Source organism: Vombatus ursinus, unplaced genomic scaffold, assembly GCF_900497805.2.
Source record: "Vombatus ursinus unplaced genomic scaffold, bare-nosed wombat genome assembly UNPS02014807.1, whole genome shotgun sequence".
Lineage (NCBI taxonomy): Eukaryota > Metazoa > Chordata > Mammalia > Diprotodontia > Vombatidae > Vombatus > Vombatus ursinus.
Window position 1 is genome coordinate 51031043 of NW_020954585.1, and position 23895 is coordinate 51054937.

The 23895-nt window shown below is 39.8% G+C and overlaps 1 protein-coding gene across 4 annotated transcripts in view; it reads right to left on the reverse strand.

Moving 5' to 3' along the window:
- Positions 1-1946: 1946 nt before the first annotated feature.
- LOC114052350 (kinesin-like protein KIF19) overlaps positions 1947-23895 on the reverse strand; it is an 88135-nt gene continuing 66186 nt past the window's right edge. For 3 of the 4 annotated variants that reach the window (XM_027874907.1, XM_027874908.1, XM_027874910.1), the window contains 6 exons: positions 17784-17920; positions 16889-16997; positions 13633-14055; positions 6038-6191; positions 3677-3784; positions 1947-3207 (listed from right to left, as the gene is read on the reverse strand). In XM_027874907.1, the coding sequence (XP_027730708.1) occupies positions 3110-3207; positions 3677-3784; positions 6038-6191; positions 13633-14055; positions 16889-16997; positions 17784-17920 (1029 nt within the window). In that variant the 3' untranslated portion in view covers positions 1947-3109. The remainder of the gene's footprint in view (positions 3208-3676; positions 3785-6037; positions 6192-13632; positions 14056-16888; positions 16998-17783; positions 17921-23895) is intronic. The other variant, XM_027874909.1, reaches the window with a different exon arrangement.

Genomic DNA, 23895 nt, shown 5'->3' on the forward strand with positions numbered 1-23895 from the left:
GTAAAAACTAGCCTGAGGTGTCAGGAAATCCAAATGTGTGATCACCTTTGAGGTGTCAAGAGCATAGCAGTATGACTGCTTAGGAACAGTAAAAGGAACACAGAAAAGCAAGAAAGTAAATTGCTTTCAGAGGTTCAAAAGTGAGGAGAAAAATGTGTAAATTAGTTCGCAAGCCATTTCAAAGGGATCACATAGGAGCAGCTAGGTGGCGCAGTGGATAGAGCACCGGCCCTGAAGTCAGGAGGACCTGAGTTCAAATGTGACCTCAGACCAAACACTTGACACTTACTAGCTGTGTGACCCTGGGCAAGTCACTTAACCCCAATTGCCTACCAAAAATAAATAAATAAATAAATAAATAAACAAAGGGACCACACAGCATACTGTCTTCCCATCTACCACAGATGAAAGAAAGGCAGTGAAGGACAACAGAAAGGGTGCCAGACTTGGCATCGTCAGGTCATAGATCTAGGGGAAGAAGGGACCTCAGAGATTATCCAGTCCAACCCCTTCATTTTACAACAGAAACTGATCCAGTGAAGTGACTTGCCCAGAATCACACAGCCAGTAGATGTCTGAGGAAGGGTCATTCTAACTCCAAATCCAGTGCCTTATCCACTATGCCATACAAAGGTTGTTCGGTCATTTCGGTTGCGTCTGACTCTTTGTGACCCCACTTAGGGTTTTCTTGGCAAAGATACTGGAGTGGTTTGCCATTTCCTTCTCCTGTTCATTTTACAGATAAGAAAACTGAAGCCAGCAGGGTTGAGTTGCCCAAGGTCACACAGCTAGTAAGTGTCTAAGACCAGATTTGAACTCAGGAAGTTGAGTCTCCCTGACTCTAGGCTTGGTGTTCTAACCATTGTACTACCTAGCTGTGGCGTGGAGTTTACATCCCAGCCCTGCTTTTCTTACTTGCTCAGGCAAGTCTCTACTTTTCTGGGCCTCAGCTTTTTCACCTATAAAATAAAGGAGGCTGGAGTAGATGACCTCTGAGGTCCCTTCTAATTTTAAATCCACAATCCTATGAAATACCCCAGAGCTCTCTCTCTTTATTTTCAATAGGCATAGGTCCATGCTCGTTCATTGATATAAGGCTAAAGAAGATGGTACTGCTGACAAGTGTGAAGGCTCCGAGAGCTTTGTCCCTGAAAATGTTCTGTCCTCTTTCTATAGAGGTGATGTATTGGAAAAGTTTGAAGCAAACAGGTGGTCTTCAGCTTTCCTCAAAAGCCAAGAGAGGCCAGAGTTTCAATAGCCAAAGGCTACTTTGAAGCAGCTAGGTTCTGCTAGGTTGTGGATAGAGGACTGGATTGGAGTCAAGAAAACTTGAGTTCAAATTCTTACTCAGACACTTACTAGTTGTGTGACTTGGGGGCAAGTCACTTGGCCTCTCTCAGCTTCAGTTTCCAAATATGCAAAACGGGGATAATAATAGCACCTGCGTCCTGGGGCTGTTGTGAGGATCAAAGGAGATATGTGTAATAGGGAGGAGGGGTGTTGTGTGCTATGGCTGCGTGTTTTGCCTCTGTATATTATGTGTGTCCACATGGGTCTATCTAGATGTGTTGCTTACAGCTTGAGCCTGAGCCTTTAGTCCCCTGAGCCAACCAAGTCTCCAAGATCATCAATACCTATTAAGGAAAAACTAGCCCAACTTGAATAGGGGCACAGCTCTTTCCACAGAAGTTTATCAATTTGGTCAATTCCCATGGTGAAATAAGATTCTTCACAGAACCCAGAGCCCAATTTCTGATTTGAAGTACCAAGACATAAAATGATTTATCCAAGGTCAACTATAGCAAGTTAGTGGTGTAACTAAGACCAGAATCTATGTTCAAAGATCATTGCTTCATTGACAAAAGATAAAAGGGTAGAGGAAAGGTGACAATGCAAAAATGAGAGAGGTGATTTTCAGTGAAAACAACTGTTTTATTTACAGCTGGTGTTATAAAGCACAAAAACCTGTAGCCATCTCCCTCCCCCAAATTCATTTACAAAATATGTCTCCCTCTGTATCGTTTGAAGTCTTGCAGTTAGAAAGAAAAACATATCATTTATCAGCCAGACTTGGCATGGTGTAAATTGTTCTCCAAAGCTTCATTCAGAGCTCTGATATACTTTCATGCTTAAAACTGCCAGGTTTCTGGCCAAGTCATTTTTGCTCATGTTTCCTATGAGAAAAGGTAATTCCCTACATAGAGAAGAGAGAAGGCTTCCATATCCCTAAAGTGAGGAACTTCATTGCCTCCTTCTCCTTCCTAGAAGGAAAGATCTTTGGGGCCCAGGGTCATACATGGAAGGAGGGGTGGGGATACTGTCATTCAGGGATTGGGGAAAATCACTCTGTGAGGGCTCCCCTTGATTCCCTTTCCCCACATCTTAGAGAGTCTTTTTGTGGAGGGGAAAAGGGGAAGGGAAGCAGTTACTGTAAGAGAACAAAATCATAGTTGGAGAGCTAGAAAGGTCATCATGTCCAACTCCTTCATCTTACTGATAACAAAACCAAGACACAGAAGAGGTTAAATGACTTGCCCAGGGCCACACTGCTAGTAAATTTTTAAGGCAGGATTCAAATTCAGCTCCTCTTGATTCTTGATCTGGTATCTACTACATTAAATAGAAGTGTAGACAGAGGGGGATATGTGGGACAGAGAGGAAGAAGACATGCATTGTGACTAAGTAATCAACTTATTCCCACTCAGTTTCTTAGAAACTAGAAGTGCCTTGGCCTCTTCTTCCCGCCTGCTGACACCCTGGCAGGGTGGGGTGCTCTCTAGAATATGGGGTCACTTGACCAAATCCTACAGACAATTCAATATTGCTCCTTGGAAGCCTGGGAAAAACTCTAGTAAAGCATCACGGATTACATCTTTCTTCGAAAGCCTGTCAATGGATAATCACCAATTTGATCTTAAAAGGCAAAGAAAAGTGATTTTTAGTTTTTGTTTTTTCTGATTGTGGAGAGAAGGGCAGAAGTGAAAACTGGATGGGCCTTCCAAGTGTAGCTGCCTCCTCCCTCCTTTTCCCAAATCCATTTATGCAAGAAAAGAGAAGCTTAGTTTATACCAGTTTCTCCTCGTAGCTGCTGTCCTTTAGCATGGGCCATTTATCTTGGTCTCCCTTGTTTCTTCGCGCTGCCTCCCAGTTGCTTTCGGGCAATTCCAGTTATGATGTTATGATGACCGGTGCTACTATCTGCAGACCCTGGTTTTGGGGGAAGAAGTCTTATTCTTTCTCAAATTCTACCTCATTCTCTCTTCACAACTCTCCCTGCAGCTGGCAGAATACCACAGCTGGATTTCCGAAATAAGGTACTAAGTCCATACCTAAGAAGGTGTCTGGTACACAGTAGGACCTTATCAAATGCTGGCTACTGTGGCCCAAGATCAAAGCCCTGATGCAATCAACAAGCCTTGCCACAGCTGTGCCTGCTAACCACACTCACAGCAGCCAAACTCCCATCTCCAAACTCTGTTGCCTTTTCTTCTCTTACATTATATGCCAGAAAAAGTCGTTATCCTTCCAAATGTAAGGTGTTTCTATGACTGGAAGGAAAACTCTTTGTGGGACATAAAACATTTAAGAAACCATCCACCTGCTCCCCTCCACCATCTCCCATTAGAGTGCCAGTCTAAAACTACAATAGGAGAGAAAGAAAGAAAAAAGCACCGACCTTTGACCTCTCTGGGGAGGACTGATCCTTGGTTCTGGCCTGGATTGCACTGCCAGATGGCGCTGGGAAAAGTGAAGCTGATTTCAGGTACTTGCAGTGTGTTTTCATCTTTACATTAAAAAGTAAACACAAGAGATTTTTATTTTTTACATTAGAAAACAAGTGAATATGGGAGATAGTATTGAACAAAGGATGAGTCAAAGCAAAGGTTCCAAGTTTACCCACTCTTCTTTGGTATCTTTCCCTTGATGTGGTTCTCTAGTCATCTAAACCCTGCCCCAATCCCTGATTCTTTATTTCTCTTTCTTCCCCTTTTAGTTTGTGTTTCTCTCTCTTAATCTCTCTCTTCTCATTCCACCCCCCCCCCTTTTTTTTTCTTTGAAACTTTCTTTTTCCCTTGAGAATATTTTCCCTATCTTACCCAGGGCCACTCACTGGTCCCATTACTGATTAGCTCAGGAGCACTGACCTGCTCTGTTTCTAAGTTTACCTAGTTCAATCTACCTTAGGCAGCCTAAGTAGCCCTCCATACCTGGGGTTTATCATGTTGGTGCAGGACTGGGTTCAGACACCTTTATCAACTTTAGCCCTCTATGGCTCAAACGATCCACCAGTCTCAGCCTCCCTCAGCAGCAGAGATTACAGGCATTGACCACCACACCCAGCTCCCTCATTTCCAATATCACATGATCTTAGATTTAGAGCTGGAAGGGACATTTAGATGCCACTAAGTCCAGTCTCATCATTTAACAGATGAGAAAACTGAGACAGAGAGGTCAAGTGACTTGTCTAGGATCACACAACTTACAAGATTCTGAGGTAGGATTTGAATCCAGAGCTTTCTGACTCCAAGCCCAGCATTCTATCTACTACTCCAAGCTGCCTACTCTCAACATGAATTTCTCTTGCTTTGTTTCTTTCTTCTTTCACTCTTAATATTAAATTGAAGAAATCTTAAAATATGTCATTGACATAAAATACTCATTGAATAAAGTTGAATTTTAAAATAAGATGAGTTTAACCTTTATGTGTTTTTCTTACAAGAGAAAAAAAAGCAAATTAAATGAAAAAGAATATGGTATAGTGTTAATAATGGCTTCTACTGATAACAGTGTTTTAGTTTACAACTCATCTTCTTATAACAACCTTGTGAGGTGGGTAGTACAACTAATACTATACCTATTTTTACAGAGAGGGAACTGAGGATAAAATAGATTAAGTGATTTGCCCTGGATCCCACATCTAGTAAGTATCATAGCAGAAACTCAAACCTCAGTCTTAACATTCCAAGTCCAGTCCTCCTTCCCTTATTCCACAATACTGTCCCAAAAAGTATGGAGTCAAGAGTCCTGGGAATGATTCCCAGTTCTGCTGCTAAATCACTGTATCACTTACTATAAGTTACATCACTTTTTTGTTCTCAGTTTTCTCAACTATAAAAGGAGATTGGACTCAATATTCACTAGGATCCCTTCCTGTTCAAAAATCCTTTGATTCTAAGTTATATTTTTTGTTTCTCTGTGACTCATAATAGGAAAAAGAACTTCCTTCCCCAGTCTCATCTCCCCATACTCAGACTGAGAGAAGGTGTCTATTACTTTTGTGGAAGCCAATTAATTCAGCAGAATAAACTTTTCTCTAATAGCAGCTGGAGAGTAAGCACTGTCGAGAGCTGTCCCATAATTTAGCAAAGTTGTTGAAGAGAATAAAGGTGACAGCAACTACATCCCATTGTTGTCCTGATTTCTGGAGGGGCCAACTGTATACATTAATGGGAGCAAATTGAGGAGAGGTAACCAATGACTTCCCAAAGTGATATACACAGGGGAATGAATTAAGAGCAATTCAGTTTATTCAAGTTATGAAACATCAATGACATTGTTACTACAATACTTTATAGCTAGCAAATCCAATGTAAAAGGTTTTAGGTCCCATGACCAGCCCCCTGGGAATATCAATCTTCAAGAAACATTATTAGTTGATGACACTATGGTTCCTAGGAAAGGATTGTTTTTGGCATCAAGTGGTACAAATCTAGTTCTGAGAAAAGAGACACCTGTTATTCTCTTCCAGACCCAATCTGTTATCTCATTCCTGCAAGAAAATGTAAACTTATTCTTTTTTAAAGACAGAAATATGCACCCGCAGGCTTGTTCTGAAAAAAGAAATGCTTGTACTCAGAAATTTCTATTTTAGATAGTAATTCACCCAGAGTCCTATGACACCCAAAGTCCCATTTAAAATTACTCCATGAATAATAATCCTACAGGGACCTTTATTCTCCTTAGGTGTTATGAAGAAGCCTTCCGTTTTTAGCCAATGTTCATCACAGAATTAAGAGCTACCTTTCTAGTACTATACCTGTATGGTAATTGGTAGGAAATTTGGTCTTGGTGGCCACAGGAACTGCAGGGAACAGGGTCTTAGCAGCTTTAGAATGTTGCATGGGGTGACTTTGGGGTGACTGATTTTCAGAAGAGTGGTCTATCATGGGAATTGGGAGCTTCTCAGTTCCCTAAATGAAAAGAAGAAAGAAAACACAATGAAGGATCTGAGCAGCTCATGAAGACACAGTAGAGTAGAGTAGGAAGAAGACTACATCTGGAATCACAAGAACTAGATTCCAGGCTATTTACTGCTTTTTTAAACGTGGGCAGATAATTCTCCTTTGTGGGTCTCAACATTCTCCTCAAAAGGTTAATGGTCAGTGGTGGGAGTAGGGAGAGGTTAGCCTAAATAATCTCTAAGGTCCCTTCCAGATCTGTTCTATGATCCTTTGGTAAAGTCCTTCAATAATTAAATGGTCCCAAACTCAAACTATATTGAAAGACATTTTTCTGCTTTCCAGATGATTCTGTGTCATTTACCCTTTGACTTAGTCCTCACAAAGGAACAATTTTCAAGTGAATAAGTCATGCTAGCAAGCATTTATTAAGCACTTACCATTTGCCAGACATTGTGCTAAGCTCTGGGGACACAAAGAAAGGTAAACACATTGTCTCTGCCCTCAGGGAGCTCACAACTGGATGAGGCAACATGCAAAAAGTATGTACAAATAAGATATATACAAGATAAATTAGAGATCACAGAAGGAAATCATGAACATTAAGGGGTATGGAAAAGACTTCTTAAAGAAGGTGAGATTCTAGCTGAGCCTTACAGAAAACCAGGGAAGCCAGGAGGAGGAGGAGATAAAGAAGGAGAACATCCCAGGCATGGGGGACAGACAGTGAAAATGCTGTCAGGAGATGTAGTGTCCTGTTTGAGGAACAGCAAGGATGCCAGCATCACTAGATTTCAGAGTACATTGAGGAAAGTAAGATACAAGAAAACTGGGGAGGTAGAAAGTGACCTGGTTGTGAAAGACTTTGAAAGCCAAACAGAGGATTTTATATTTGATCCTCTAAGCTATCTCTATCTTTGGCATCAATCCTACAAAACGGCTTTTGAAATTTGGAAAACAACCAACCCACTAATCTCTTTGTACAGTGAGTATTTTTAAATCTGCTATTATTTATACTCAGCTGTCCACACTCAGCAATTTGGCTTAGTGATGGACAAGACTGGAAATGGAGCTTTAGAGAATGTGGGCCATCTATTAATGCAACAAATATTTATTCAGTTCTTACGTGTATAAGGCATTGACGTAGGCTCTATAAGAGATACCAAAATGAATAAGACCTGGCCAGTGATTTGGAGAGCCTTACAATCTAATAGAGAAAGAAGATAGGTAAACACATCACCATAAAACCATAAAAATACCATATGAGATATTCTGAAAATGAGTTAAGTACTGTGAGAGTACATAAAGATAACAGCACATAGCTACTATGAGAATTCCTAAAAGGGCAAATCATTTCCAATGAAGGTGATTATGGAATTTCATAGAAGAGGTGGCATTTCACAAGATCATTGGATTATAGATTTAGATCTAGAAGTGATTTTCCTTACACACTGATCTAACCTATCACTCTCCTTGGTGGCTCTCTATTACCTCAAGGATTAAAAACAAAAACAAAAAACTTAAAAACTCTTCTGTTGAGCTTTTAAAGCCCTTCACAACCTGACTCCAATTTATCTTTCCAGCCTCATTGGACATTACTCCCCAACTATGTTGTGTGACTAAACTGGCCAAACTGGCCTTTTCCCCGTTCCTCACAAAGGTCACATGTCCTGTCTCTCTGTTTAAGCCTTTGTACTGGTCTATCACCCATGCCTGGAATGCACTCTATCCTACCGCCATCTCATAGAACTCTCTCTTCCTTAAATGTGCAGTTCAAGCACCAGCTTTTATACAAAGCCTTTCCTAAGCCTAGTATCTAGCCTAACTGATGATATACTCCTTCCCAAGCTACCTATTTTTAGCTATTATGTATTTGTTTTCTTCATGTTTATTCTGTGTACTTATGTATCAAGGATTTTTGATTTTGTTGGTATAGGAACTCTCTCCACAAATGCAGATCACAACCTTCCAACCTGTCTGTAAGTTTTGGTCTTAAAGAAATGCCTTATATTCAAAGAGGCTAAGTAATTTACTCATGGATAAACAACTAGTAAATGTCAGAGGTGGTATTTGAATCCAGGTCTTTCTGACTCACCTCCAACACTATCCACCATATCAGACCAATTTTACTACATGTGTAATGCTGGCTCAAACGGCCAGTGGTATGGGACTCTCTCCTCATTGGTGAAGATCCATGCCCCGTAGTTTCAAGAGGGGCAGTAGGGCAGAATTGGCAAGATCAGGGAGAGAGGAGAGATCCTATTTAGTCTTTTGGGGCTCTTGAGCCTCTCTGTACATGTCTTCTGGCTTCTAGCTTCAGGTAAGAAGGTGGACAATGACAACCTCACTTCAGGTTAATGAAGAGGGAAAAAAAGACTCTGGGAAGAAGCCAACATGTACAACTTTGATCATGTCCCCATTTCCAGCTTGCTACACTAGAGACTTTGGGAGATTTTCTCTTGGGTGAGATTTAGGACTTTCTTTTTTGGTTGAGTTGAGTTACCTCCCTCCCAATGGGAGAGCTCTTTTATTTTGTATTGTCTGTTTATATTCTCCTATGTATGCTTTCCCTGATTTGTTGTGCTGTTGATTTGGATAAATATGTTTCTTTGCTATTTGCTATGTATGTTAACTGTTAATATTAGTGGGAAGAGAGTCAAGCCTTGAATGTAAAGCTTGTGGTCTTCCTTTCTCCATTATGGAACAATCAGTCTAGCTTAAACATAAAACTTACTTCCCCTAGACTAACAATATGTGTGCATACACATATATATGCATCTATTTTAGCCTCCCTCTAACATTTCTGTTCTCTCACACATGACATCCCCATGCTACATGTTTTGAGGACACACTTGTTACACATGAACTAATTATTGGATGGGTGACTATGAGAATGATCATGAAGGAAAATCCTATAGTATCTAGAGTTGAGAGATAGGGAGATGTGAGTTGAAAATATCCATGTTTTTGTGTTTTGTTGATTGGAAGAACAAGAACACCATTGTTAGAAATAGAGGAGTCTGGTTAGGGGGAGGAACACTGACGATGAGTTTGGTTTCGTAAATATTGAGTTTGAAAAGACAAACCCTCCAGTTGGAGATAGCCAAAGTATAGCTGAAAATGAAGATTTGGAACCCAGAAAATAGATCAGTCCTAGAAGTATAGATCTGGGAGTTACATATATAGAAACATGGTTGAAACTATGGGAGTGGATGAGATCTCTGAAGGAAAGAGCAGACAGAAGAGAAGAGAACCTTAGGGAAGACCGATCTTTTGGGGCTGGACAAACGAGAGCACCAGCGAAGGTGACTTTGGATTTTGTCTACTGTATTAGGGAGAAAAGAATTTATCTTTTTCTATTTAGGGAAACTAGGTGGTGTAGTGGATAGAGCACTAGGCCTGGAGTCAGGAAGAACTGGGTTCATATTTGGCCTAAGACACTAGCTGTGTGACCCTGGGCAAGTCACTTAACCCTGTTTGCCTCAGTTTCCTCATCTGTCAAATGAGCTAGAGAAGGAAATGGAAAACCACTCCAGTATCTTTGCCAAGAAAACCCCAAACTGGGTCTTGAAGGACTGGACATAACTTAAACAACTGAACAACAAGTGGTTGTGAGTTGAATTTGATAAAAATAAAAAACCTCAGGATACCAGTTACGACAACTATAAAAAAACCTAGCCTTTCAGGTACAAAAATCACTAACATGCCATGCAGGCACCATGTCAGTTTCTGCAACCTTACTAAATAATTTCTCTGGTCCATCTATTCAATTTCCTCAGCTTCTTTTCCTACTTAATCTCTGGGGCACCATCTTTTTTTCTGAGGGGAAAAAAAAGAACTCCCACAATGTTCAGCCCTAAACGTCTATGATACTAGGTATTTCTGTTTTCTCACTGGTTAGTCTGGTCTCCCTATTCAATCAATAAGAATATATTAAGTTTGTATTATGTGCCCAATACTGGTCGGGGTGTTGGGCATGCATAAACAAAAATGAAACCATCCCTGCCCCAAAGGAGGTTACATTTTATTAGCATGAAAATGGTAATATTTAAAATCTTTTCCTGACTCTTGCAGTACAAATGGATCCCATTTACAGAATTTTTATGGGACTTCTAGAATTATTACATCACATTCAAGTTCATTATAATGTATATAGTCAGGAATTGCTTCTCTCCTTCATTCAAGCTTTCTAACCCAATTTTGGCCCCCACAGTTCTAATGGAGTCGTAGCTATATCATGGAAGCAAGAGCACAGGCCCTGAAGTCAGGAAGAAATGATATCAAATCCAGACTCTGACACTTACTAGCAGTGACCGTGAGCAAGTCATGTAACGGCTGTCTGCCTCAGTTTCCCTAACTGTAAAAATGAGGATAATAATTACACCTACTTCCCAGGATCAAATGAGTTAATATTTGTAAAATACTTGGCACATGGTAGGCATTTAATAAATGTTTGTTTTCTTTCTTCCTACAATAACAATGGAAGTCAATTGTTGCAATTTATAAAAGAATGTCTTGTTTGTCTTTTTAAGTTAAAGCAAACATTTGGTAAATTTGAAGTGGAGGGGGGGTTATTTTGCAAAAGTAGCCTAGGTGGTTACTGCTTTTAAGTACTTTATCCCTTTTGTTGTAATTGTATTCAAATGTGATATGATATATTCTTAATGACATTTAACATTTTTAAACTGCATTGGTTTTTAAACATTTAACATTTTTAAAATGCATTGGTTATTCCATAGTTTTAAAAAGAAGTAAACATTGTGAAATGGAAACTCATGGTTTTATATTAAATCCTCTTTTTATGTTGTCCTGAATACATGGAAATGTTCTCTTTTTTTTGGTCTTTTTATATCAAGTTCAAAATCAATAAAAATTAAATTTTAAAAATGCAATGCTCAGTTTCCCTATCTATAAAGTGAAAGAGTCAAACTAGATCCTTTGTAAGATCCTTACCAGTTCTAACAGCCTGTATGTCTAATAGTCCATGGTTTGTTTTTGACATTTTATGTTTTGGGGTGAATAGACCTTACTGTCTTATCATACTCAGTACCCAAGCTGTAGATCAATGACATTTCTATGGGCAGCTTGGTGTAGTATAAAAATGCTAGACTTGGAGTCTGGAAGCCCATGTTCAGTTCCCATCTTTAATACTTCACTGAGGTGTAGCCATAGGCAAGTCATTGGGCCTCAGTTTTCTTATCTCTAATAAGAATGATAATGCCAGCACAAGATTTATAGATTTAAAGCCAAAAAAAACCTTAGAGGTCATGTATTCCAACCTCCTCATTTTACATGTAAAACTGCCTTGGAGATACAGAGAATCAAACTGAATCACAGATCATATCTACTCATGCCAACCACAAGCCATATCTCTATATTTACACAGCCTCACATTTAAATCCTACCTACCTACAAATGAGCAAACTGACACTTAGATTAAGTGACTTGTCTATGCATTCATACAGCTACTCAGCCGCAGATCCAGATTTGAATCAAGGTTACTGGCTCCAAAATCCAGTGTTCTTTAAGAAGACAAAAGGCTTTCAAATCGTCTCATACCAAGATTTACTAAATTTTAGTTGGCATGAATCAGCTCTATCTTTTCAATGAAGAGACTCAAATGAAAACCCTCAGGGAAATTATGGTATCTATGACTTTCAACTCAATATTTTTCCCCAATTACATGTAAAAACAATTTTTAACTTTTTTTCCCAAATAGTAAGTCCATGGTTTGTTGCTCAGTTGTTTTTCAGTCATGTCTGTCTCTTTATGACCCCATTTGGGGTTTTCTTGGTAAAGATACTAGAATATTTTGCTACTTCCTTCTCTAGCTTATTTTACAGATGACTTCAGGATGAGTGCTCTATCTACTGTGCCACCCAGCTGCCCCAGGCCATGGTATTATTCCCCAAAAGCATTTTGAAGAACCACTTTGCCACTCTCAAGTATTAGCGTTTTGTCAGTTTAAGGAATGCAAAATTGAGATGCGTAGGATTAAAAGTTGATGATGAGTGATGATGACATAGTTTTGGAAATGTCCCTTTAAATAGAAACATTCAGATTTCAAAGGGATGCACTAAGTACCACCTCTTCTCAGGCTTCCTACTCACAAGCCATGCCCTTACAGCAGGATATATATATAAATGGATCATGTCCTGTTTATAAAACTTGTATTAATAGGAAATCCTTTCATTACAAAAGTTTGCTTTTTGTAAAAAATCCTGTGAAGCTTGAAAAACAAACAACAGATGAATGTTCAGTATAACATTGACATACTAAATCATGGATCTATGGGCAAGTTAAGTGCCGTAATAGATAGTGCTCTGTGCCTGGAGTCAGGAAGATTCATTTTCCTGAGTTCAAATCTGGCCTCAGAAACTTACTAGCTGTGTGACCCTGGGCAAGTCACTTCACCCTGCTTGCCTCAGTTTTCTCATCTGTAAGATAAGCTGGAAAAGGAAATGGTAAAACTCACCAGTATCTTTGCCAAGAAAACCCCAAATGGGGTCACAAAGATCACAACAACAAGGTAGATATTAAAGGCAACTAAATGGCTCAGTGGATTGACTACTGGACCTGAAGTCAGGAAGACCTGAGTTCAAATCCAACCTCAGACTCTTACTAGCTGTGTGACCCTGGGCAAGTCAGTTAGCCTCTGTTTGCCTTTGAGGCAGCTAAGTGGCTCACTGGCCTAGACTCAGGAAGGCCTAAGTTCAAATCTAGCCTCAGACACTCACTAGCTGGCAAATCACTTAACCTCCGTCTGCCATAATCCAGTGGAGAAGGAAATGGCAAGCCATTCCAGTATATTTACCAAGAAAACTCCATACAAGGTCACAAAGAGTCAGACACAACTGAATGACTAAATAACTACATGCAGCTATTAGGTACAGGATATCCCAAAAGTCTTCGTGCAGTTTTGGTGTTGTTCATCCTTTATAGACAAGGAAACTGAGACCCAGAGAGGTTAAGTGACTAGTCCAGGCTGATGGATAGTAAGTGGAAGAGGTAGGATTTGAACTCAGGTCCTCAGCACTCTTTTCACTGTTCTTATGGCTGCTTCCCACTCTATCATGACCTACCTCTAGGTTTATTATGAAGAAGGTACTTTGGGGTTTTTTTTAAATAATTTATTTATTTTTAGTTTTCAATATTCACTTCCCTAAGATTTTGAGTTTTAAATTTTCTCCTCCTCTCTCTCCTCTTCACTCCCCAAGATGGCATGCAATCTGATATAGGCAAAGAAGGTACTTTGTAAACTTTAAAGTGCTGCAGAAAGGGGAATCTGTAGCGTAAGCACAGAAAGATCACTGGCTTGGTAAATACAGAGCCTAGGTTCTAGCCCCACTCTGTCTCCTCATTCTTTGGACCCCAGTTTCCTCCTCTGTAAAATAAGGACCTATACCTAAGGTTCACTAGGTACTAACAATCCAGCCATTCAATGCTTACTTACCATTTGAGCATTTCTAATACAGGAGGGGGATCTTTTCTTCCTGGCTCTCCGCTCCAAAGAGCTGTTTCTCTGTCTTCCCCTCCTAGGACTAGAATACAATTGCTTCCTGTCCGCCTGGGCTTTCCTCTGAGACTCTGTCAGGTCAGGAGTAAGATTGGGCTTCCAGTACTTTGGTTCTGATGCCCCCTCATCAAGGGAATGCATTGTGGAGAGGCTGCTTCCACCTTCCTGGTCATGGGTCTTGGAGCGCCTGCTGGCCGCAATGAGAGAGATGCTCTTTGTACTCACTGCAATCTCTTTCAAGGCCTCTGCACTCAGTGAGGTAGCAAGTGCATCCTCACCCAATTTTTTTATGTTTAAATCCAGACTGGTGGGAGAACACAATTTGGAGACCATCTTTTTCATGCTGAGAGAATTGGGTTTCTGGAAAAAAATCACCACAAGAGAATTACCAAACAGCCCTGCAAAGCTTTGACTAATAGGTAACTCTGGACGGGTCACTTCCTACCCCTGGGCAGATCCCAGTTTCTTCACTGTAAAACTCCTCACTGGAGTTGGACTAAATAATCTCTAAGGTTCTTCCTAGCTCTAACTTATTACAAATCTGTGATTCTGCAAAGGGATTCTTAAGCTTTTCTGTGTTTATGGACCACTTGGGCAGTCTGGTGGAATCTATAGACCCCTTCTCAGAAGAATGTTTTTAAATATATAAAATAAAATAAATTGAATTACAAAGAAAACAAAAATTAACGAAAATAGAGATGTAATTTTTTTCCATCCAAGTTCATGGACCCCCTGAAATCTATCCACAGACCCCTTGAGAGTTTATGGACCTCAGGTTAAGAACTCCTGTTCTGGAAGTAGCTGTATAGAGAGAAGGACTAGAATACTAGATTTCATTGGTATCCAAAAAAAAAAAATCCCAGAGGAAATTCCTCCTACCAATGTAGGTTGGCATCTTTTCTATTAGTCGTAGAAAATTGTCTAGAACACTGAGGTTAAGTGACTTGACCAAAGTCACATAGGCAATATATGTCAGTGGTGGGACTTGAAGTTAGTTCCATCTTGTTTAAACACTAGCTGTCTATTCACTATGTTTATCTAAGTAGTTATTTTGGTTGTTGTTGAGTTGTTTCAGTCATGTCCAACTCTCCATGACTTCATTTGGGGTTTTCTTGGCAAAGATACTGCAGTAGTTTGCCATTTCCTTCTCTAGCTCATTTTACAGATGAGGAAACTGAGGCAAACAGGGTGAAGTGACTTGCCCAGAGTATGTGTCTGAGGCCAGATCTGAACTCAGGTCCTCCTGACTCCAAGGCCAGTACTCCATCCGCTGTGCCGCCTAGATCCTAAGTAATCCTAAGGGCCATTCAAAGGACATAGCATCCCTTCACCCAAATTAAACTTAAGTTCTCAAGGGGAATGGAACAAGGGAATAAGTCATATGTCAAATGCGTACTATTTGCCAGGCTCTGTGCTAAGCACTTTTAAAATATTATCTCATTTGATCCACACAAGAACCCTCAGAGATAGGCGCTATCATGATCCCCATTTTACAGCTGAGGAAACAGAGAAAGACAGAGTTTAAGTGACTTGCCTGGGATCACATAGAACTCGTAAATGGGGTAGGATTTGAACTCAGGTCCTCCTGACTCTAGGTCCAAAGCTCTATCCACTGTGCAACCTAGATGCCTCAAGGAATTATGAGAACATGTAGTGGATTTTTTCACAGCCTAGCCACCTTGATACCTTGAACTATGCAATGTAAGACACCACCCATTTTAGTTTAGGCTGATTCTTTTACACACAAACCAATATTTGACCTGGTCCTCAGTCTATCCTGTGACTCCAGTGTTTACTGAAATGCAAAAATTACTAGACTGTAAAAACCACATGGACTGTTGGCTGGCTTTCAAGTTCTACCACTACCAGCAAATGTGAAGTCAGTCATTTGCTTTCAGTTTTGTCAGCCTTCTGTCAATCAATCAATCAATCAATCAACATACATTTATTACATACTACTATGCACCAGCCAATATGCTAGACACTAGGGATGCAAGACAAAAGACAAATTATCCAGGCCCTCGAGGAGCTTACCTTCTATTGGAGCAGATAATTCATACCCGTTTCTCATAATCCTCACTCCTATTAAGACCCATCCCTCTAACAAAGAACTAGTATTAGTTATTTGCCCTTCTCTGTGAATCTAAATCATATACCTTCTCCCATAGGTATCTCTAGCTCCAGAGTAAGAGGCATTGTGGTATAATGGAGAAAATGGTAGTTAGAGTCAACGGACCTGAGTTTGAAATCTGCCTTTACACTTAACTAATTTTTTTTTAACCTTGGTCAAATCATTTCCCTCTCTAGATAACAATTAAAGAACGTGGATACAAATTCCATTTGTACAATCCCAGCTCTGCTACCTGCTACCTACATGATCATTTTTGTTGTTGTTCATTTGTGTCTGACTCCATATGACCCCATGGACTTTTGTCCATGGGGTTTTCTTGGTAAAGATACTGGAGTGGTTTGCCATTTTTTTCTCCAGTGTGCCCCCATTTTACAGATGAGAAACTGAGGCAAATAAGGGTTAAGTGACTTGCCCAGGGTCATACAGCTAATAGTACCTGATGCTGGATTTGAACTAAAATCTTCCTGACTTTAAGCCTGGTGCTCTATCCACTGCACTACCTAGCTGCCCCTCCATGATCATTAGCAAGTCAGTTAACCTCTCTTGGATTCAGTTTCTTCACCTGTAAAATGAAAGGGTCGGGTTAGACAACCCCAAAGTTTCTTCCCAACTCTGAATCTATGATCCTATAAAAAGGTTTTGTCCTTGGAAAATAATTTGAAAGATCAGCATCTTCCTCAAGCCATTGAAGTCATAATAGGTCTCTATCCTGTCCTAGTCTACGACACGGTATTATTCTACTTGGCCAGAACACTCTGGTGGTCTGATGCTATTCAAGTTCATGCAAAAAGATTATTTCATGATTAAATGAATTATTAAATATTAAAATATTACTTAATCTTTCCCTGGGAGTAGAATAGCATCAAACTACCTAACCCTAACCCTAACTCCCTACATGCATTTCTAGCTGCTATCTATTGAAAGGGCTAGTGAGAGTCTCCCTTCAAAGAACCCCTTCCCCATTCTCTATTCCACTGGTTCTAAATGTGACCCTGCCTATACTTCCAAGAACAGAGTGACCAGCATGGAGGTTCATGAAGAGGCTGTGGTAGATATACCAACCTCATGAACCGGAGGAGTTATCAGGAGGTGGAAGGAAGTCGGAGTGAGAAGGGTATCTCTCTTTCCTGGCTTTTTAGATGGAGTGACTTTTGATGACTTGTAACCTTCACTGGAAGCACAAAAACACAGATAAGCAGAAGTCAAACTGCATGTCTACACTTGTCAAAGGAAAAGGGAGGGGAGAAATAGATATCAATCAACAAGCATTTATGAAGCACCTACTACATACCAGGCACTATGCTAGGCCCAAAGGATAAAAGAGAGAAAGAAATAATATCTGCCTTCAAGGAACTTACTTTCTATCAAGGGAGACAACATGTGCCTATACTTAAATGTAACATATATACAAAATATTGGGGAGAGAGATTAGCAAGTAAGGGAGAGTGGATCAGGTAATGCTTTACATAAAAAGCTTAGCTTGAGCTAAGTTTTGAAGGAAAGTAAACGTTCTATGAGATAGAGGTGAGAAAGAAAGAAGTACATTCCCAGAAGGGCAATTGGAGTTAAGTGACTTGCCCAGGGTCACACAGCTCGTGTCAAGTGTTTGGTCTGAGGTCGGATTTGAACTCAGGATCCTCCTGACTTCAGGGCCAGTACTCTATCCACTGCGCCACCTAGCTGCCCCCAAAATATTTTTTTAAAAGCAAGTTCATGGACCCTAGGTTGAGAACCCCTGTTTCTAGATAAAGGACCCAAAAATTGAATAACTTTGAGATTGGTAGAAATAACTCAAGATTGGCATCTGTGAGCATAATTAGTACTTAAAAGAAAAATATTTTGAGTTTAAGATTAATCCCTTAATATTAAAAATAGAACCCAAGAAAAGAATTATCCTTGGACTCCTCTTCTGGGCTATGATCCTAGAAAAAGGAAATGACAGCAATCTCTCCATTACCTGTCTGGTTCTATAACGATAGGTGGAAGTTCAAATTTTGCTCCCCAAGGAAGGTCTTTCCTATTGTCAATCTGGTCTCTGCTGGTATCCTCCTTCTGCAGCTCCATCTGTTGAGCTATATTCAGAACAGAACCATCCTGGGACCACAAAGAAAGAGAGCTGGGTAAGATCAGGTGCGGACACAGCATGGACTATTTAGTTCAAATAACTCCCATGGCACCTTTTGGGGAAGTCCTACTGTCCTAATGAAGCACCTTTGGAAATCAACCCACTAAACAGCTTCCTCATTAAGGTTTACAGTTTGTTTTCAGCTGAGCTTTGTCTGGCCACTGAGGGAAAGAAGAGATGCTCTGCAGAAGGGGTTAAATCAGCAGGGACTTACACAGATTATCCATTTCCCCAGCTTCTCCATTTTGCATGTCACTTAAGAAGGCACTTGTTTATGGAGTGCCCTTTGTTGAAAGAGGCTTTCTGAGACATGCCCCAGTGTGGAGCTTCTCATAAAACTTGTCCTTGGGATCAGCAGCCTTTTCAGCATACAACCCTATAATAAATAACCCAAATAGCCTTCCTAACTCACTAAATTTAAAGCCTTGAGAAAGCTCAATATCCTTGAGTCATTCTGTGAGAGTAAGTCCAGCAATAATGGCCCAAAGGCCACAAATAGGGAGTTTGAATATCAACTAGCTAACAATTCCCCAAGAGTCTTCCCTCCCCACACTAGCATGAATCAGCACCAATACCCTAGTCAAGACCCCTTGCTGCCTTCCCCCAATGCCTGGTCCTGCTTGACTCAGATAAGAACCCTATAAAAACCTACCAGACTTTGTTAGGTTGGGTGACCCCCTCATTCCCTTTAGACACCCAGCAGGATATACAATTCCACCTGGAATTGACCTGTTTCCTCCTTCCTCCCTGACTGCCTTCCATATTGTAAGGATGTCCCTTCAATAAAGCTGATTTGCTTCACTGTCTTGTCGTTTGACTTTGTGTCGTTGCGTTCCAAATTTCCTCGTATTAGCCCTTGGTATAACGAACCTTCCTGTTGTTTAGTTGTTTTTCAGCCATGTCCAACTCTTCCTGACCCCTTTTGAATTTTTCTTGGCAAAGCTACTGGAGTGTTTTGACATTTCTTTCTCCAGCTCATTTTACAAATGAGGAAACCAAGGCAAACAGGGGTTAGTGACTTACCCAGGGTCACATAGATAGTAAGTATCTGAGGTCACATTCGAACTCAGATTCCTGATTCCAGTACTTCCTGGAGCTCTATCTACTGTGCCACCTAGCTGAACCTTCCTGAGTCTGCATTAAGACTTACTCATCAACTGATAGACCCTTAATTGAGATAAAAATTTTCTATTTACCTCTATCAACATTACAGGATTATAAGATTAAGAGATGAAAAGAGTGTTAAATGTCATCTAACATCATGGAAATTCCAGTGTAATGGATTTTAGAGCTGGAAGGGCCCTGAGAAGTTCAACCCCCTCATTTTATAGGTGAAGAAAATGAGACCCTGAGAGCAGAAGTGATTTGCCCAGGCTACATATATAGAAAGTAGATTCAAACTCAGTTAGAAGGGTGGGTAATAGGCAGAGCACAGAAGCTCTTTCTTAGGAAAATAAATTAAGGGTGGAAATAATAAAGAGTACCTGCAATCTGGCTAAGATCATTGCCTGCCCTGCCTTCTGAAGAGATTATTGACATATCTAAGGTGCACTGCCTAGAGCGCTGGACCAGGAGTCCGGAAGTTCTAAGTTCAGATTTTGCCTCTGACGCTTATTTGCCGTGTGACCCTGGGCAAATCACTTAACTTCTGTCTGCCTCAGTTTCCTCAACTGTAAAATGAGGATAATAACAGTACCTACCTCCCCTGGTTTTTGTGAGGAACAAATGAGATAAAATTTGTAAAGTGCTTAGCACAGTGCCTAGCACTTAATTGTTTGTTGTTGTTGTCTGTCCTTCATTCTCAAAGAGGACCATGACATCAGGGAGGTGATGCCATGACATGCAAGTGAATTGGATTTAAGGGAGGGAGGGCTGTGCAAAGTCTCCAGCCTCACTTTCTCCTCCAGAGCCATCTGGGTCCAGTGGTAAGATATAGAACAGGACAACAGCACTATATAAATACTTATTCCCTTCATTCCCCTCCCCTCCTTCTCTAACTTCAAATTCAGGAATCTTTCCACATACTATAAGTTAAAACAAAAAACAAGTGAGTGATTGTAATAAATTTAGGCTCCATTTGTGCTAAGAACATCCCCAAAAGATGTAAAATTCATGTTTGAAACCTATCTGGTTTCAGTTTGAGTAGATACCAGTCACAGAAAGTGACAGCTACTGTCATTGCAGGTTCTAAGCTATCATTAAAAGACATTCAGTGTGGAAGCATATTCCAAACTTCCTCTTTAGTTCAACTAGAAATATTAAAATATAAATATTTCTCTAGCCTAAAACCCCTTTCCAGACATCCCCTTAAAATTATAGGTAATAGCTGGAGAACAAAAGACCTTTGTTAGGAAAATTTTCATTTTTCCATAAGTGAAATAAAAATTTTCTATAAACTATTCATATTCCCAAAGGGTGGAAATAACAAAGAATAACTCCAGTCTGGTTAAGATCATTGCCTTCCCCCATCCAACACACTCCTCACACCCCACACACCCCTTCACCTCCTGCTTCTGAAATGAATGGGCTATTGACATATCTAAGGACAGTCTCTTCTTTATTCATATCCCACTGTTCCAGGAAACACTTGAGCGGAGCAATTAAGGAAGGACCTGGATAATGACTATCGTTCTAGAATATTGACCCCAAATTGTATTTTGTATTATGAATTGTATTATGATCTTTTCCTTGTTCAAGATTCCTATAAATATTACTCAAATTTTCTTGGCAGAGGAATAGATCCACAAGCTTTGGGGCAGGGGGAAGGGAATTATGTCAATTTGTACCTCTTTCTCTAAGCTAGAAAATGATTGGATATTGATTAATGTTAATTTAAATTATTTCTAGCAGGCATGTGTCTAAATGAATAATGCAGTATTAATATTTTTTTCTTCAACAGAAGCTATTAGTCTTCTGTACCAGCAAAGACCAAAAATAAGTCTGTTACTGTTGTTTTCTCCAAAAGCAAACTTTTCACAGAAGTTCAGGAATTCCTCCATCCCAGTAGTCCTTGTGAATCCAGGGCTTAAGGAGAAAGAAAACTACCTCAGACGAAATAAAAGAGTTACCTATTTTGTATGTTTAATATGATTGTACATATATAATCTATATCAGATTGCTTGCTGTCTGGGGGAAGGGAGGGAGGGAGAAAAAAGTTTGGAACTCAAAATCTTATAAAAGTGAACGTTGAAAACTATTTTTACATGTAATTAGAAAAAAATGAAATACGTTTTTTTTTAAACTTGAGGGTTTTTGTTTTTGTGGTGAAGCAATTGGGGTTAAGTGACTTGCCCAGGGTCACACAACTAGTAAGTGTCAAGTGTCTGATCTGAGGCCAGGTTTGAACTCAGGTCCTCCTTACTCCAGGGCCATTGCTCTATCCTCTGCACCACCTAGCTGCCCCCAAAACTTGAGATATTTAAAAAAAAAAGAGTTACCTATTTTGTCAACATTTAGAGGCAAATCACTACTAGATAATTTACTTGTGCAATTAAATTCTACTATCATTCACAGAAGACCACAGTGGTCAGGTAAACTACTCTCCACAAAGGAAATCTCACTCAGCCCAGATCACAAATCTCCCCTAATACATCCCCAACAAGTGTTCACCAAGTTTTCACTTGAAAACTCCAATGAAGAAGAGCCCATTCTCTCCTGAAATTGCCTAATCCAATTTTTTTTTCTGTTTTTGGTTTGGAGGCAATCAGGGTTAAGTGACTTGCCCAGGGTCACACAGCTAGTAAGTGCCTGAGGCTGGATTTGAATTTAGGTTCTCCTGACTCCAGGGCTGGTGCTGTATCTACTATACCACCTAGTTGTCCCCTCCTAATCCACTTTTGAACAGCACTAATTGTGAAGAAGTTTTTATTTACATCACACCATAACCTGTTTCTCTGCAACTTCCCTTCATTCTTCCTGTTGCCCCCTAAAACCAGGTACAAGTCTCATTCCTCTCCCCACTAGACAACCCTTAAAAAATTTCCCCACACACACACCCCTAAATCTTCCCTTCAAGTTAAATATTCTCCATTCTTCCAGTGATCTTCATATGGTATGGCCTTGAGGTCGTTCCCAATCCTGGTTGCCCTTTTCTGGGTGCACTCCAACTTGTCAATGTCTCTCTGGAACTGAACACAGGGCTCTAGATGTGGACAAGGCATGGCACAGCAAAACCATCCCCGCCTATGTTTTAGATGCTATGCCTCTCTTAAAGAATACTAAAACTTCATCAGCTTTTTCAGCTGCTAAGTTGAATTGATTTTGTAGTTCAACCAGTAGTTCACTAAAGTTTCCAGATCTGTTTTACTTGAATGGTTATCTAGCCTTGTTTGTTCCATCTTGAATTTGTGAATCCGATTTGTTTAACCCAAGTGTAGAACTTAAGTTTCTCTCTATCAGATTACATTGTATTTCATTTGGCCTGTGGAGATTTTTTTTTGGAATCTGACTTTGTCTTCCAACTTTACAGCTACCATTCCTTGTTATAATGCTCCAGGAATCCAAAAATCTTCATATTTCAATCCACCATCCTTATCTTGGTGCAATGGAAAGATCACCAAACTAGGAGTCAGAAGACCTGGAGTCCATTGCCAGCTCCACCACTACTGGTTGTGCAGCTTTGGGCAGGTCACTTGACTTCTCTGAGACTTATTTTCCTTGTATGTTAAAATTATGGGGTTGGGCTACCTGAACCTCAAGGTTTCTTCCAATCATTAAAATTGTTTAGAATTAACATTCTATCCAATCTCATCAATGTACTAGATACTGTGAATGAAACAAAGAAATTTAAGACATAGGACACAGTCCTTGCCTGCAAAGTGTTAGTTGAGGGTCAGCCTAAGTGGAGATTAATGGAAATACTTTAAAAAACTTAATAACAGTATAAAGGTTAAATAATAACATAAGCTATGTCATTTGACTCTCTCTCTCTCTCTATATATATATGTATATGTATATATCTATTATAAATCTATATATATCTAGGTGGAGATTAATGGAAATACTTTAAAAAACTTAATGACAACATAAGGGTTAAATAATAACATAAGCTATGTCATTTAACTCTCTCTCTCTCTATATATATATGTATATGTATATATCTATTACAAATCTATATATTATACATTATAAATGTATATATACATTATAAAGTGAATGGTATAGTCTATAAGAGCTACAAATTGAGAGGAGGCAGATCCCTTTCACCATCTGGCCTCACCCTATTTTTTAGACTTCTTTTATACTCCTTCCAGCACTCTTTTGGTCAACCAAACTGGCCTCTTTTCTTCTTTCTCACACCTATCATTCCATCTCCTATCCCTGTGCCTTTTCATTGGCCATCTCCCATGCCTGATGTCTACTCTTTCCTCGCCTCCATCTTTTAGAATCTCTGTCTTCCTTCAAGACAAAGCTCAATCACTACTTTCTCTACATACGGACTTTTCCGATTCTCTAATGGCTAGTGTCCTTCCTCTCCCAGCTACCTTGTATTTAACTCTCTTGTATTTATTTTGTATTCATTCTGTGTGTATTTGTAAGAGTGGATGTTTCACAGACACCTCTATTAATGAAACAGCAGAAGGCACAAAAACCTTAATTGATATCAATCAATAGGCAGAGTAAATTAGATATTAAGGAATTTTTCTAAATTTCATCACAATGCAAAGACAAACTCTTAATCAAATTACAAGGCTCATAAGACGTTGGGCCATTAGATGATGGCATAAGACACCACATAGGAAATATCTTAGGCTATAGACAGAAAGAGCACTTAGTCCAGTGGTGAGTTCACAAGCATCAGACCAGTCTAATGGTTCTGTGTTGTTGTGGTTTGTCCTTCATTCTCGAAGAGGACCATGACATCAGGAAGATGATGCCATGACTTGAAAGTGAATTGTATTTATGTGAGGCAGGGTTGTGCAGAGTCATCAGCCTTACTTTCTTC